Source organism: Nicotiana tabacum, chromosome 7 (assembly GCF_000715075.1).
Source record: "Nicotiana tabacum cultivar K326 chromosome 7, ASM71507v2, whole genome shotgun sequence".
Taxonomy (NCBI): Eukaryota; Viridiplantae; Streptophyta; class Magnoliopsida; order Solanales; family Solanaceae; genus Nicotiana; species Nicotiana tabacum.
The window spans coordinates 161,520,547-161,535,583 of record NC_134086.1 but is presented as its reverse complement, the minus strand read 5'-3'; the positions used below and the strand labels follow the sequence as shown (position 1 = coordinate 161,535,583).

Sequence of the window (15,037 nt, the reverse complement as noted above, 5' to 3'; positions counted from 1 at the left end):
TTTCTATAGCGATTTTTAAGTGTAACAAAGAGTATATATAAAGAAAAAATTGGTATGACGTGAAATATTTTCTTAAATATAAATAAATTATTTCGAAAAAACTCTTTACTTTTTTTAATTCAAAGATAATAAAAAGATAAGATATTTTTGAACATTAGTAGAGAGTTTTAAAATTATTATAATAGAAGTTATATCATGGATAAACTCAAAAAATCGAAATCTTATGGAATATTTACATAATATCTGCCATATTTATTGTTTACTTTTTATAGCTAATATAAATAGATGATATGCCGATAACACACAATTATACACATATTATATATAGATTATATATAAATTACACATCATTCAATTTTTTAATTTAAGTGGTCGGGTGAGCACCTATTTACGTTGATTAGATAAATCCAAAAGAAAAATATGAAATAATTTCAACCAAAGACTAAAAATATAATTAAAGTTCATATGTAGATCTAAAAAAAAATTTTAAATTTATAGATAAAGTTCTAAAATTCAAATTTAAATTAAAAATAAAATTTATCTTTTTTTAATCATGTTAGGAACTTTTGTTATTTTTTCTAATTATTAAATATTACTTCGTCTATAGAAAGAAAAAAAAACTACTCCATATAACTATAAAACTCTTTCTCTTAAAATCCTATAAGTATAGTTCTTTGACTGTAGCTAGATTTGAATAAAATGAAATTCTTTTAAAATAAATGTAATATATAGGGTACACGTCTATGTTTATCTAAATAACAAAAAAGAGTTACAAAACCAAATAAAAGTTTACTTACATATATAATAAAGTAAACATACATGTTGGAGAAAGAAACATCACAAAATCAGTCAGTATTAAAAAAAAAATCTTTTTTCTTCTTGAAGAATATTTGTTTGAAGAGTAAATTTATATAAATGGACATCAAACAAATAACAAAACTTTGGCTATACAATTGCTATCATTAATTTCAATTTAGCACATTCAAGGAATTGAAGGGTATAAGCTGAAACCCCTTCATTTAGCTATAGTCAAGTCAATATTGGAAGGGTATAATATTTTTTTCATTGAAGAATATTAGTTTTGAATCATTAGATTATGTGAAAGATTTTTTTTTTCAAACGCGACAAGAGAGAAATAGGTTTTTAATTGATAGTTTCTATAGCGACTTTTAAATGTAACAAAAAGTATATATAAAAAAAAAATTGGTATGATGAGAAATATATATTTTTTAAATATAAATAAATTATTTCGAAAAAACTTTTTACTTTTTTTAATTCAAAGATAATAAAAAGATAAGATATTTTTGAACATTAGTAGAGAGTTTTAAAATTATTATAATAGAAGTTATATCATGGATAAACTCAAAAAACCGGAATCTTATGGAATATTTACATAATATCCGGCCATATTTATTGTTTAATTTTTATAGGTAATATAAATAGATGATATATCGACAACACATGATTATACACATATTATATATGGATTATATATAAATTACACATCATTCAATTTTTTAATTTAAGTGGTTGAGTGAGCACCTATTTAGGCTGATTAGATAAAACCAAAAGAAAAATATGAAATAATTTCAAGAAAAGACTAAAAATATAATTAAAGTTTATATGCAGGCAATTTTTATTAAAACTCATCATTTTATAGTGAAATAAATTAATTTTTGTAACAAAAGAAATAACGACATAAAAATAAGATAAAAGAAAATAAATATTGAAAAAAAATGTTAGAAAGATCTAAAAACCAGAAATAAAAGATGACAATAAATTTCTTCTTATGTTTCATCTTTGTTGAGTATAAAAAATTTGAAAGTTAATCTCATCGATTTCAATTTTTTTTTTTAAAACTAAAATACATAGATTATAAGATAAGGATATCTTAGAATATTTTTTTAATTTACATTATGTGTCATTTTTTAAGAATCACTATTACTAACAAACTGATATGATATTCGAATTTGAATTGGAATGCAATTTGAGTAGTTTGCATCGAGGTTAAGCCAAGTATGGTGTCGAAAAATAAACTACTTGACAATTTTAAAACAATATATGCAACGTTTTATAATAATAATCAACTAATTTAACATTTAATGATTCAAAGAACAAATTTTTTGTATATATAGGGTATTAAAAATTCAAATTCCGGGGCTAGAGATATCGATAAACTTAAAGTGGAGTCATACTGAAATAAATTCGGCCAAAGAATCATTTAAATTTTTAGATAACCGATTAAAGTGAATTTTAAATTAAGGATAATATCTTCACTTGCATCATTATAAAGATAATTATTGTTATAATATATATAAAGTTTTAGATCTTGAAATTTCAAAATAGAAATATTTTTTGAAAGATAAAATCATACTAAATAAGAGTTCAAGTCATAGTATACGAGTCACGTCGTAATGAAAGAATCGTTTATATCGTGTTAACTTTTGTGCTTTGCCATAAATATGAGCTATTATTTCACTTTGTGGCTATTTTAGGTTCCAATGACACCTATGAGAATAGTGCAAAAATAAAATTATCACTACGAGAATTGAGAAAATATTAGTCTTTTTTCATGTAGTATTTCTCAATTAACATATGACGATTATCTATAATTATTTAGAAGGTTTAAATGTTAAGGTTATTTACATATAATTCAAAAAACTCAGATATTTAAAATGGTTAATGTCAAATATCAAAATGGAATAAAAAAATTCACTAGCTAAAGATTTTTTTATATTTTTAGATAACCAATTAAAATGAGTTTTGAATTAAGAATCATATTTTCAATTACATTATTATAAAAATAATTATTATTGAAAAATAATGCTTTAGAAACTGAAATTTTAAGAAAGAAATATTTTTTAAGAGATATCAATATACCAAATAAGAGTTCAAATAGTAGTAAAAGAGTTAAGTCTTATCCAAAGAGTCATTCATTGTCTCAACATTTGATTGTTTTGCCATAAATATGTGTTACTATTTTGCTTCCTAACTATTTTTAGGATCCAATGACACCGGCAAAAATGATATAAAAAAGAAAAAATAGTTAAATTTTTTCATGTAGTTAATATCCAATAATTATCTATATTTACTGAGAAAGTATAAATTTTAAGATTATTTACGTACAATCCAAATAACTTAAATATTTGATATAATTAGTGTCCGCATATCTGCGCGGGTACTAATACTAGTATCCTATTAAAGTAGATATTCATAAGAAAATAGGTTGATTTAACTATAATTCTTCTATTTCTTGAAGTAAAAATATGGCAAAAAAAATCGAAAAAGAAAAGAAATACCAAAATTAGAGGAAACAGCATCCAATTACCCTTCGAAAACCCTGTATATAATGCACAAGCAAGAAGTGAAACGGAAATTGAAGAAACGCAGCCATGGATTACTCCGCTCAATACCAGTACCAAGAGCCAGCGGTTTCTCAATCTACTGATCCTTCTCAAATCCAAGCATATGCATATGATCAATCAACATCAAGGGGCATCTCAATCTGCAGATCCTTCTCAATTCCAACAAGCATATGATCAATCAACAACACAAGCTCCTTACTATCCATCATATCAATACAATCAAGATTACAATCAACAACAATACCAATACTCATATTATCCTCAACAAGACTATTATTCAAATGCTGCTTATCAACAACAACAGCCTGAACCCGAATCCGAACCCACTTCAATTCACCCACCTGGGGTTCCAATTCCACCACCATCTTCTTCGGATCCTTATGCCTCCATACAGCAGCAGCAGCAGCAGCAGCAGCAGCAACCCCAACCGCAGTATTCGTATTATCCTCAACAACAGCAACAAGGAATTAACTACGGCGAGGTTGCTACTGTGTCAATGCCCATTGTGTCCCACACACCTGCGGTATGAATTTCCTTTTAGTTTTCTTTGAATGCAATCTGAGTATATTTGATTTTAGCTTTTTCTTATTTTGATTGGTAAACTTGCTATTTTAAGTATAGCAAAAAAAATAGCCAAGAGTAGGGGTAACGCCTGCTTACACACTACCCTCCTCAGACCCCACTTGTTGGATTCCACTGGGTTGTTGTTGTTGTAGCCAGAAAAACAAAGTATAAGATTGTGCTTGATATGTACAAAAGCTGGTTACAATTATATATGAGTCATGTTGCTAGTCCAGTGGTACTTAAAAAATCTAGCATTTTATCAACTTTACAAGATTCAAATGATGCCAAAAATGATAATGTTATTGCGGGGTTGCTTATAATTTTGCTGCTTTTACTAGACATTGACATTGTTAGATCAAATACCAATTAATCATGCTAGGGTAAAAGGCTGTTAATTGTGAATATTGTTCCTTTTGTTGTTTCCTATATGCAAAGAGACTCTGGAGTTAATTGTTTGTATTATCATTTTCAGAGCACGAATTTTCGTTTTAAAATAACTACATTTTGCTGGAGCTCAAGCACAATACTTTTTGGATTGGTTCCGAATGTTCATATTTCAAATTAGGAGGTTATATCACTGCTAGTTATGTAACAGTTTTCGTTTCATTTGAGTCATTTCAAAGTCGGCATAAGGCAATTCTCTTGTGCCCCATTTAGAATTTTACGTTATAGAAAATGTTATTCAAAAAATTAGGAATTGTTTGAACAAGATAAGGCTAAACACCTTGGAGATAGTTGAGTGATGTTACTGATCAATAATTTTTTTCTTGCCAAATTTTCAAATGACTAACTGTGGACTATATCGATAAAACCATTGGCGGCATCATTAAATGGAATCCTTTTCAGTTGGTATGATTGGTTGTCTTTCGAGTTTTTTTCTCGCCATTAATGTCAAACCCATAGAAGATTTCCAGTACTATGTCTGGTACAAGTACTCTTGTGGCCGTCATTGTCTAATGTCTATGCATTTGAAAATTCATTTCGTGACTAAGAATCCATCGAAGTGTAATTGATTGAAGGACTAAAGGGTGTAAGTGATTTATAAGAGGTTGTTGCCTTTATCTCATCATGCAGTTGAGTCAATAAAGTCAACTAATACCTTAAACTCCATGAGAAAATAAAATTGTTTTGCATGAATTAGTATGGAGGGAGCACCTTAACATTGTCTTAAATTTGATATGACGATTTTTGCAATTTCCACATTGTCTAATTATTGTTCGCTTATATCTCAATCAAACTCTGATAATAGCTCGTTAGGCCTGTTCTCTTTCAGTTATATGAATAGTCAGCTTGATTGATTAATTTGGGATGATCGGAGTAGTTTTACTTGTTGAAATTGTAGCTCTTTTATTTTTATCAAAAAGACAGGGACCGAAGGACAGTAAATCTATATGTGAATTTTCCTCTGTAACATAGTAAACTTCGTTTTGTTATTACTTTTTATGTAAAACACAAGCTATACTATGATTATCTAAGCATTTTTGCCCGCAAGTTTTGCTTAGACCTTCATAGCACTAGCTATTTGGTTACAAATGAAAACACTCTGATTATTTAACTGAACTGCTTGAGCTTGGTACATTTGAAATTGATAACAAGGCTAAGCTTCCTGCCAGAAGAAGTGGAATGTGAGCAGGTCTGCTATGACATTGTGCTCAGCTAATTATACAAGATCTCTATTGTACTTCACCTGGCTTATACCTGCTTTGTTTAGGAAATGGGTAAGATCATCTCTTGATTGAGAAACAACAGTTTCCTGTCAAAGAAGGTATAAACCAGCATCTTTAAAGGATATAATTAGCTGAGCAAACAGCCTGGTCACACACACCTTCTTTATAAAAAAAGGTGACCTTGAGCTTCAACTACATATCATGGAATTTGCTCAAGGTTGCATTCGAGCTCAAACCAGCTTACGGATTGTTACAGTGTCAATCAAACCAAGCTCGAACAGCCTGTTATGATGGCTCAATTTAACATGGATAACTATCTTTCTACTTAAAGTTGCTCTTCTCCTTTGCAGAAATGCTTAGTCACAAGAGTTGGGATCCCCTGAAGATTTTGCTGGTGTTTGATATGGTACAAGATCTCTCTAATTCGAGAGAAGTACACACCTTTTTTTATTCCTTTTATATTTCCTCCTTCCCAACTCATAATTTTGTTGGGTGCTTTGTGTGTTTTTGGGTGATTTTCACCTCTAGTTAGGTCCCTCCTGAATGAATAAGAGGAGATTTCATTAGGTTAGCCCCTGGATCTTAAAACTTTTAAACCATAATAAAATTTATCATACCTAATATCAAGCACTCTCATAATTTTCATTGCCACCTTTAAATCCATGACAATGAGAAGTTTTAATAACCCTGAACAGTTGATAAAGTACTTTTGGCTTTTCGGTGCAACATACAAGATGTGAAGGATGAAGACAATAACTTAAAGCTCATTAACTCGCTATAGAAAACGGAGATTTTTTTTACAGATGAGGTCCCTTCTTTTTGTTTTTTTATAGGAGGATCAAACTATGTAATTGACAAGCACCACCTTTTTTTGGCTGTTTGTATTAAAAATAAGATCCTTACTTACTATTTAAAATTTTTTTATATCAAACTAATGTACCTTAACTGTATCTATGTTTTTGAAAAGTTGATGCAGCATTTCATAGACAATTTTCATCTATTTTAACAGTTAATAGGCCACAATTCCCTCCAATATAATAAGTTTCCACTAGTCAAATGTGACCATCTAATTTAACATATCACTTTCTCCTTCCAAAATTGATTGTCGAGTGCTCAAATTTTCTTTCAACTGCTCCCAAGTTTTTGTCCCAAAGTGAAAGGTAAGTTCCATAGAATAATTGTAAGACTAACAATGTTATATGGGAGTGAATGTTGGTTACCAAAGTCTAACATAGAGTGTTGCAGAGATGTGGGTGCTAAGATTGATGTGTGGTCATACAAGATTAGTAAGATTAAAAATGTCCATATTCGGCAGAAGGTGCAAGTATCACACATTAGGATAAAAATAAGAGAAAGGTCTCTTGAGATGAGCTGGTCATGTCCTACGTTGACCTTAAGATAAATCGGTAATAGGTGGGTAACCATGGTTAATGAAGGTGTTTACCTTTTCAACTATCCGGTTCAATTCTATGAGTAGCATCTTTATCTATCATTCCATTTTCTTTAAACAACGAGCTTAGATATCTAAGTTGTTTGTATTTTGGCACCGCAGTCCGGTCTAATCTCACTTCAACTTTGCTCTTCTCATACTGACTAAACTTCCGGTGTATATATTCAGTCTTATTTCTACTTATCCAAAAATCCTTACTCTCTAAAGTGTTTCTCCATAGTTTAGCTTTTGGTCGACACCCTTGCTGGTTTTGTCAATTTATTAGCAGATGTGTTAATTAGTATGGCGGGGGAAATATGTTAACTATTTTTAAGCTCTTAAGAGATTGCCATTTGATATGTTCATAAACGTATTCTTTTTGGGTCTTTTATCATTTGCAATATGGAGTCAGATATTGTACTTCCACATTGCGTTCAAAGAGCAGACGGTTTGGGGTGAAATTTAAAAGATTATTCTGATAAAGAGTTGCTTGACGGTGTAGCCTTAAGTTTTCAATGGATGCTAGTGATGGCTGCTGGAATATGATATGCATATTATATAATAGAGGAATAAGAAAATGGAAGAGAATGTTGCTCTCCATCCTTTACCATGGTGAAATTATCTTGCAATTGCTGGAGATGGCTAGCATTTGGGATCTGGTTTCTGTTTTCTGCTTCCCTTGGCCTTTTAACTTTCTCATTAGCGATTAGAAACACTTGTGGCTATGTTAAATTCCTTAACTGCTAGTTAGTCCATCATTATCTCTGGATCAGTATTTCATTTTTGTTCATTTTTCTTCTGGGGGGCTGGGAAAAAGAAGATGCATGCACAAGCTCATATATTATCAAGGCTCTCTTTGCTTATACACAACACTATGTCAAGCGTGTAACATCTAGAAATGGTATCTCTGTGGTCGGTCTCATGATCGGGTCAGTCAAAACTTTGTTTATGATGCCAATGAATTTATACTTTCCATTATTATAGACTTTTTTTTTTCTGTTCCAGGAATCCACTTGTATTAATTGGTTTTACATCATGGCAGGGCCTGCCTTCTGAGATACTGATTCCATTTATTTATTTTGTCAATTACTCTACCATTCCTTCAAACAGCTCTTCTTGGTTGCTTCATGTCTTCTGCTGCTCATATAATATCATGCTTTTCAATTTGCTTTCGTCTAATTTTGGTGTTTTCTTATTTGAGATGATGAAACTGGTTCTTTTGGTGTATAATGACTGTTTTAACTTACAATCGGCATTGAGCTCTCCATCTGATCCATTGATGTGAAGATACCAAATCTTTGAACATTATTTGTATTCTGCAGAATGTACAATCTCCATATAGAGGTAGAGGTAAAAGGGGTGGCAGATCATATAGAGGAGGTGCCCATGCCCATCTTGGTGGTGGGAAGCTACAACCTAGCTATGACCAACCAAATTCTTTTCAAGGAGCATCACAGATCCAAGGAGGCCCATCCCAAGTTAAACCTTCATCATCTGCCTCAGGTAATTCAGGTTCTGTTCAGCCACCTCCACGTATGGCTGTTTGCGAACTCTGTAGGGTAGAATGCAACACGCCTGAAGTTCTTGAACAACATAAGAATGGAAAGAAACATAAAAAGAATCTAAAAGCCAATGAAGAGCTAAAGAAACGGAACAAATCGATGGATGGAGGGCAAGGTCACCAGACAGCAAATTTCAACTTTAAGCCAAATGTTTATTACCAGCCTGAAGTTGGGGGGGCTGGGCAGCTGCCACAGGGTCATTTGCCTTTTGAGGTAGTAACTGGAAACAGACAGTCGCAGCCCCAAGAGAATTTTCCGTCTCATGCTGTTTTAGAAGATGGTAGTATAACAGGGAAGCAAAAGGTTGAAGAGGCAGCTCCGGTGGAAGAATTAGCAAGAGATTTGGGGATGGATCGTGTTCAAGGTCAAGGGCGTGGACTCAAGCGCATGCTAAGAGGCGGGCGAGGCGGTAAATTGATGAAATTGCACAATGGCTCAAGAAAACCTGCTGTGCCTCCTAAGCCCAAAAAAATGGTTCCTTTAATATGTGAACTCTGTAATGTGACGTGTGAATCAGTAGTTGTTTTCCAAAGCCATCTGGCAGGAAAGAAACACCTTTCAAATGTGAAGGACTTCCAAGGCCAACAAGCAATGGTTGGCGAAGCTGCTCTCCAAGCACTATATCCTGCTTTGCAGGCTCTTTACCCAGCACTTCAGGCACTATGCCAACCTAATACTGGTGCATCAACTTCCATGGCTCCTCAAGGTCATCAGCCCAACCTTCATGAAATACTGGGAATGTTGACTCAACAAGCCCTTTCTGCTATACCTCAAGATCAAGTATTAGGTATTGGAATAGTGGCCAATTCGGCATTGCCTCCATCTTCAGATTTGGAGGCTCAAGACCACCAAGGTTCCATATTACAAGGTTCAGTATCAGAAAAAACGAGAGAGAATGCTGCTACGGTGGATGGAAGAAATTGTGACCTTTCTGTTTTACAGAACACTGGGTCTAAACCAGAAAAGAACACTGATATCAAACATGAAAATGTGAACTTACAATTTGAGACAAAAGTTATGTCGGTTGAAGAACCATTAAGGAATGCTGCTAGCGAGACTGTGCCTTCTACACCAGGAGCAGTGGTTACATCTGTTTCAGTTTCAAATAGTGAAGTAGCATCATCAGATTGCGCTGCCCATTCTTGTGTAGATGTGAAATTGGTTGACCAGAGTCACTAATTCTTCAATAAACTAGTGAAGGTGGGCAAGAATGCAAGAGAGCTTAATAGATGTAGTTTAAGTTTCTCTTTTGGAGAAAGTGGACAACATTTTGAAACAGATAAGAAATACTGCTTCTTGTGAGGCAGGAGTATCCTAGAATAATATAGTTGAAGCCAGTGTTGTTCATTCCTTTTCCTGACTCTTGCTATAAATGATAATCTAAAAACATTCTGAACCTTTTCAGCCAATCATTACGTTTCGTATGATGCCGTTGGATTCGTAACTAGGGCGTGAAGTCTTGCATTTCTTGTTTTGCTGTTGATTCTGGGGTGTTGATTTATAGTTTCATGTCATCAGGATTGCATTCTTTAGAAGTCACTTGCACTTTCTCCCAGTTCATCCCTTACCATATAACACAACTTTCAGATTGAGAAGGTAATGTATTGGGAAAAATTACATTTATATAAGGATTGACGTGTCGAGACACGTGGACTGGTCAAATAGTCAAAGAATTACAATTAATCAAGAGGTACGAGCAGCAATAGAAACGAGCAAGGACAAAGGAAGAGGCACGGGTGGTTGTACCTGTTTAAGTCATTTATATCCAAGAATCAAAAAGAATGGATCTGACCATAGTAAAGAGCGCAGATAGAGAATTTGACAGACATTAAATACTGGATATGTTAAGGAATTTGTATTGATTATAATGATTATGTAACGTAGCATTCAATGTCTTTAATTATTCATAATAGGATCATTATGATTTGGGGAAAACGCATATCTTTAAGATACCTATAAAAAGGAGGTATCTGATCAATTGTAGGAGCAAGGGATATCATCGGAATATACTTTGATTTACTTGTTTTTCTTTTGATTGTATTCTAATTACTTCAAATTACTTTCCTTTGCATATTCTTTTGATTATCAGTAACCCGTGTTCTTCTAAATTATAGCTTTGACTGAAATTCTATTTTTTGGTTAAACAAATTGGTTCCGTTACCGGGAATCTGATAATCTATTTTCTTTTCACTTGACCTTCCTTGTTGCATCAATTATGTCGAATAACAATGACAACACCCCAGGAAACCAAGATAACCAACAAAGTTAGGGAGGTTCGTAGAATATTAACATTCAAGTTCCTACTCCGCAAGATTCTCCACGGCAATCTCGTGAGGGTACTCCTGATGGGTCTCAAATAAACGAGTATGCTCAATTTGAAAATGTTGAAGCTGTTGATGAAACTTTGCAGAAATTAATTGTCGCTCAGGTCAACAAAGCTGTTGAGGCACTTGTTAACCAGTTACCTGTTGCAACACCCACACCTACTCCAAATAATAACACTGTGGAAAACCCTCGTTCTGGACTTGTTAATTCAGGTAGCGGTGGAACTCCCAGTAAGTCACAGGAGAGAGAACCAGGTAATGTCATTAATTCTGATTTGCAAAATTTAGTACTAACCTTGCAGAAACAGCTCAAGGAGCAAAGTGAGCGCATAGAGCAGATACCCGGGGTGCCGCCCATAATCAAAAGGGTAGATATGGATAGATATTCGCAACAACCCAGTAAGTCAAAGCAGGATAGTCAAAGGTACTATCATAGATCAAGAAACAAAGAATTAGGTTCTTCATCAAAATTCAGGAACGAGCGAAACAACAGAGAATCACGGGATAACGATAAAAATTTAAAAGCAAGATTCGGTGGATATAACTTCAACGTCAGCACCTCTGAGCTCGTGGCTGTTTTGAGAAGCATGGGAGATAAGGTTCGGTGGCCAAAGGAAATGAGATCAAATCCAAACAGGCACAACCCTGACCATTGGTGCGAGTTTCATAATGACCACGGGAACAAAACAACAGATTGCAAATTCTTACAAAGTGAAGTTGATCATTTACTAAAACAAGGATATCTTACTCAATTGTTCAGTGAGAAAGGCAAGCAGGCTTACATGAAGAACAGACAGGAGCCTCCAAAACCACCTTCTCCCAAAAGAACTGCTAACGTTATAAGTGGGGGTGAAGACGTCAATGGTATATCATATACTGCAGCTAACAAAACTTCCAAAGTAACAATTACCCAAGGGAAACGGGTGCGACATGTTTTAGAGGAAGACAATATAACATTCAATGATGCAGATACAGATGGCGTATCAACCCCTCATAACGATGCACTGGTAATTTCTTTAATTGTACATGATACTAATGTGAAATGAGTTTTGATTGATCCGGGTAGTTCCGTCAAAATTATTTGCTAAGAGTATTACATGAGATGCAAGCTGAAGATAGAGTAATACCAAAGGCGCATACTCTATCTGGATTTGATAATTCCAGTGTTGTCACGAAAGGGGAGGTAATACTTACCACATTTGCTGAAGGGGTCGTCAAAGATACAAAGTTCCAGGTAGTAGACATAGAGATGGCTTACAACGTAATTCTTGGATGACCCTGGATCTACGAAATGGATGTTGTTCCTTTGACCTTGCATCAAGTTATTAAATTTCCATCTCCATGGGGAATCTGTCAAATTCGTGGAGATCAACATATTTCCAGGGCTATCAACTCCGTTGCAAATACAAGCATGAGAAGTGAAGGTAAATAGCAATCACAGAAGGCAGTTGAGGATTTCGCAGCACAAGCCTCGACTGAACAAGGGCAAACAGACGTAGACTCAAGGCCTGATACCATTCAAGAACCAGAAGAGAATGAAAATATCAAAACAACGATAGAACAATTAGAGCCTGTCGTGTTATTTGCTCAATGGCCTAATAAAAAAGTCTATGTAGGAGCCAATTTTGACCAAGGGATGAAAGGTAAGTTAATTAAATTTTTGAAAACTAACATGGACTGCTTTGCTTGGTCCCACTCTGACATGACAGGAATACCACCAGAAGTGATGGCTCATAAACTAAATGAAGATCCATCATACCCCCCTATGAAGCAAAAGAAAAGAAAGCAAGAGACTTTCAAAAATCAGGTGATTCAAGAAGAAGTCCGAAAATTGCTAAAAATTGGTTCCATTCGAGAGGTAAAGTATCCTAACTGGTTAGCTAACACTGTTGTGGTTCCTAAGAAGAATGGTAAGTGGCGGGTTTGTGTAGATTACACAGATCTTAACAAAGCCTGCCCTAAAGATTCTTTTCCACTACCGCATATAGATCAATTGATTGATGCAACTGCAGGTCACGAGCAGTTAAGTTTTTTAGATGCATATTCAGGTTATAATCAGATTAAAATTGATCCAGGAGATGAATAAAAAACTTCACTCATAACAGAAAGGGGGACTTACTGTTATAAGGTAATGCCCTTTCGCCTAAAGAATGCAAGTGCAACGCATCAGAGGTTAGTTACCAAAATGTTTCAAGAGCATTTAGGAAAAACCATGGAGGTATATATAGATGATATGCTTGTTAAAACTCAGTACTCAAAAGATCACATATCACACTTATCTGACACATTTTCAATTTTGCGCAAATTTAATATAAAACTAAATCCCGAAAAATGTGCATTTGGCGTTGCTTCAGGTAAGTTTTTGGGTTTTCTTGTTTCTAATCGTGGTATTGACGTGAATCCTACACAGATTAAATCTATTGAGGAAATTCCTGACATACTTTCAAACAAGAAAGAAGTTCAAAGATTAACAGGAAGAATTGCAGCCTTGGGAAGATTCATTTCTAGATCGTCAGAAAAGTGTTTGAAATTCTTCTCAGCCCTTAAGAAGCAGGATCATTTTGAATGGAATGAGGAATGTCAACAGGCACTTAGGAATTTGAAAACGTACTGATCAATTCCACCTTTGCTGGCAAAACCAAAGGCTGGGGAAAAACTACTCATTTACCTTGCTGTTTCGAAAGTGGCGGTAAGAGCTGTTTTGGTCCGAGAAGAACAAGGTAAACAATCCCCTATCTATTACGTAAGTAAATCTTTGTTAGGTGCGGAGACGAGGTATCCTCGGTTAGAAAAACTTGCACTTGCGTTAATCATGGCATCTAGAAAGTTAAGACCTTACTTTCAGTGTCATCCTATCGTTGTAGTAACTGCCTTTCCTTTACGTAACATATTACATAAGCATGAGTTATCAGGTAGGTTAGCTAAGTGGGCAATAGAGTTAAGTGAATAGGAAATTGCATACCAACCTAGAACTGCTATAAAATCACAAGTATTAGCTGATTTCGTGGCTGATTTTAGTCAGGGAATGCAGTTAGAAGAAGAAAAAGAATTGCAGGTATTCAATGGAGCTAACCTAGGGACTTGGACTTTATTCACTGACGGCTCGTCTAACGTAAAAGGAGCAGGTTTAGGGGTCGTATTGGTACCACCTACGGGTGAAACCATTCGGCAAGCTATCAAATGTCATTTCATAACTAACAATAAGGCAGAATATGATGCTATGATTGCAGGTTTAGAACTGGCACGAGAACTTGACATAAATCAGATTATAATCAAGAGTGATTCACAATTCGTAGTCAATCAAATGCTGGGGACTTATACAGCCAGGGAAGCAAGGATGCAGCAGTACTTGGAAAAGGTACGGGAATTGATAAAACAATTTCAAAATTGGAAAGTTAGACAAATACCCAGGGACGAAAATCTTGAAGCAGACGCCCTAGCTAATCTCGCATCTGCAACCGACGTGGCAAATGATGCAAATGCCTCAGTGATACATTTATTTCATTCAGTTCTTGATCCTGATGTGAGTGAGGTAAATTTTAATAACTTAACATGGGATTGGAGGAACGAAATTGTTACTTTTTTGCAGTATGAAACCATCCCTGATGACAAGAAAAAGGCTTATGCGCTACGAATAAAGGTTGCTCAGTACTGTTTAAAACAAGGCAATCTATATCGTAAAATGTTTGGTGGTCCCATGGCAAGATGCCTTGGACATTCGCAAACAGAGTATGTAATGAGAGAAATACATGAGGGACATTGCGGGAATCACGCAGGTGGAAGATCACAGGTAAAAACCTTAATTAGGGCAGGTTATTACTAGCCTAAAATGGAAGAAGAAGCGGAAAGTTTCGTAGCCAAATGTGATAAATGTCAAAGGTACGGTAACAATATGCATAGACCTGCGGAACTATTACACCCGGTCATTGCGCAGGTCCATTACCACAAGCAAAAGGACAGGTAAAGGTTTTGCTTGTTCTCACTGATTATTTTACTAAATGGGTGGAGGTAGGTGCATTCAAACAGGTGCGAGAAAAGGAAGTCCGAGATTTTATTTGGCGGAATATCATATGTCGATTCGTCGTACCAAAGGAGATCGTATGTGATAATGACCCTCAATTTATAG

General features: G+C 34.5%; 1 protein-coding gene across 1 annotated transcript; it reads left to right on the top strand.

The window, feature by feature from the left end:
• Positions 1-3,290: 3,290 nt before the first annotated feature.
• Positions 3,291-9,996, top strand: LOC107791443 (uncharacterized). The gene is made up of 2 exons (XM_016613521.2): positions 3,291-3,888; positions 8,348-9,996. The coding sequence occupies exons 1-2, from the start codon at positions 3,469-3,471 to the stop codon at positions 9,764-9,766; spliced, it is 1,839 nt and encodes a 612-aa protein (XP_016469007.2). The 5' UTR covers positions 3,291-3,468; the 3' UTR covers positions 9,767-9,996.
• The last annotated feature ends 5,041 nt before the right edge of the window (positions 9,997-15,037 follow it).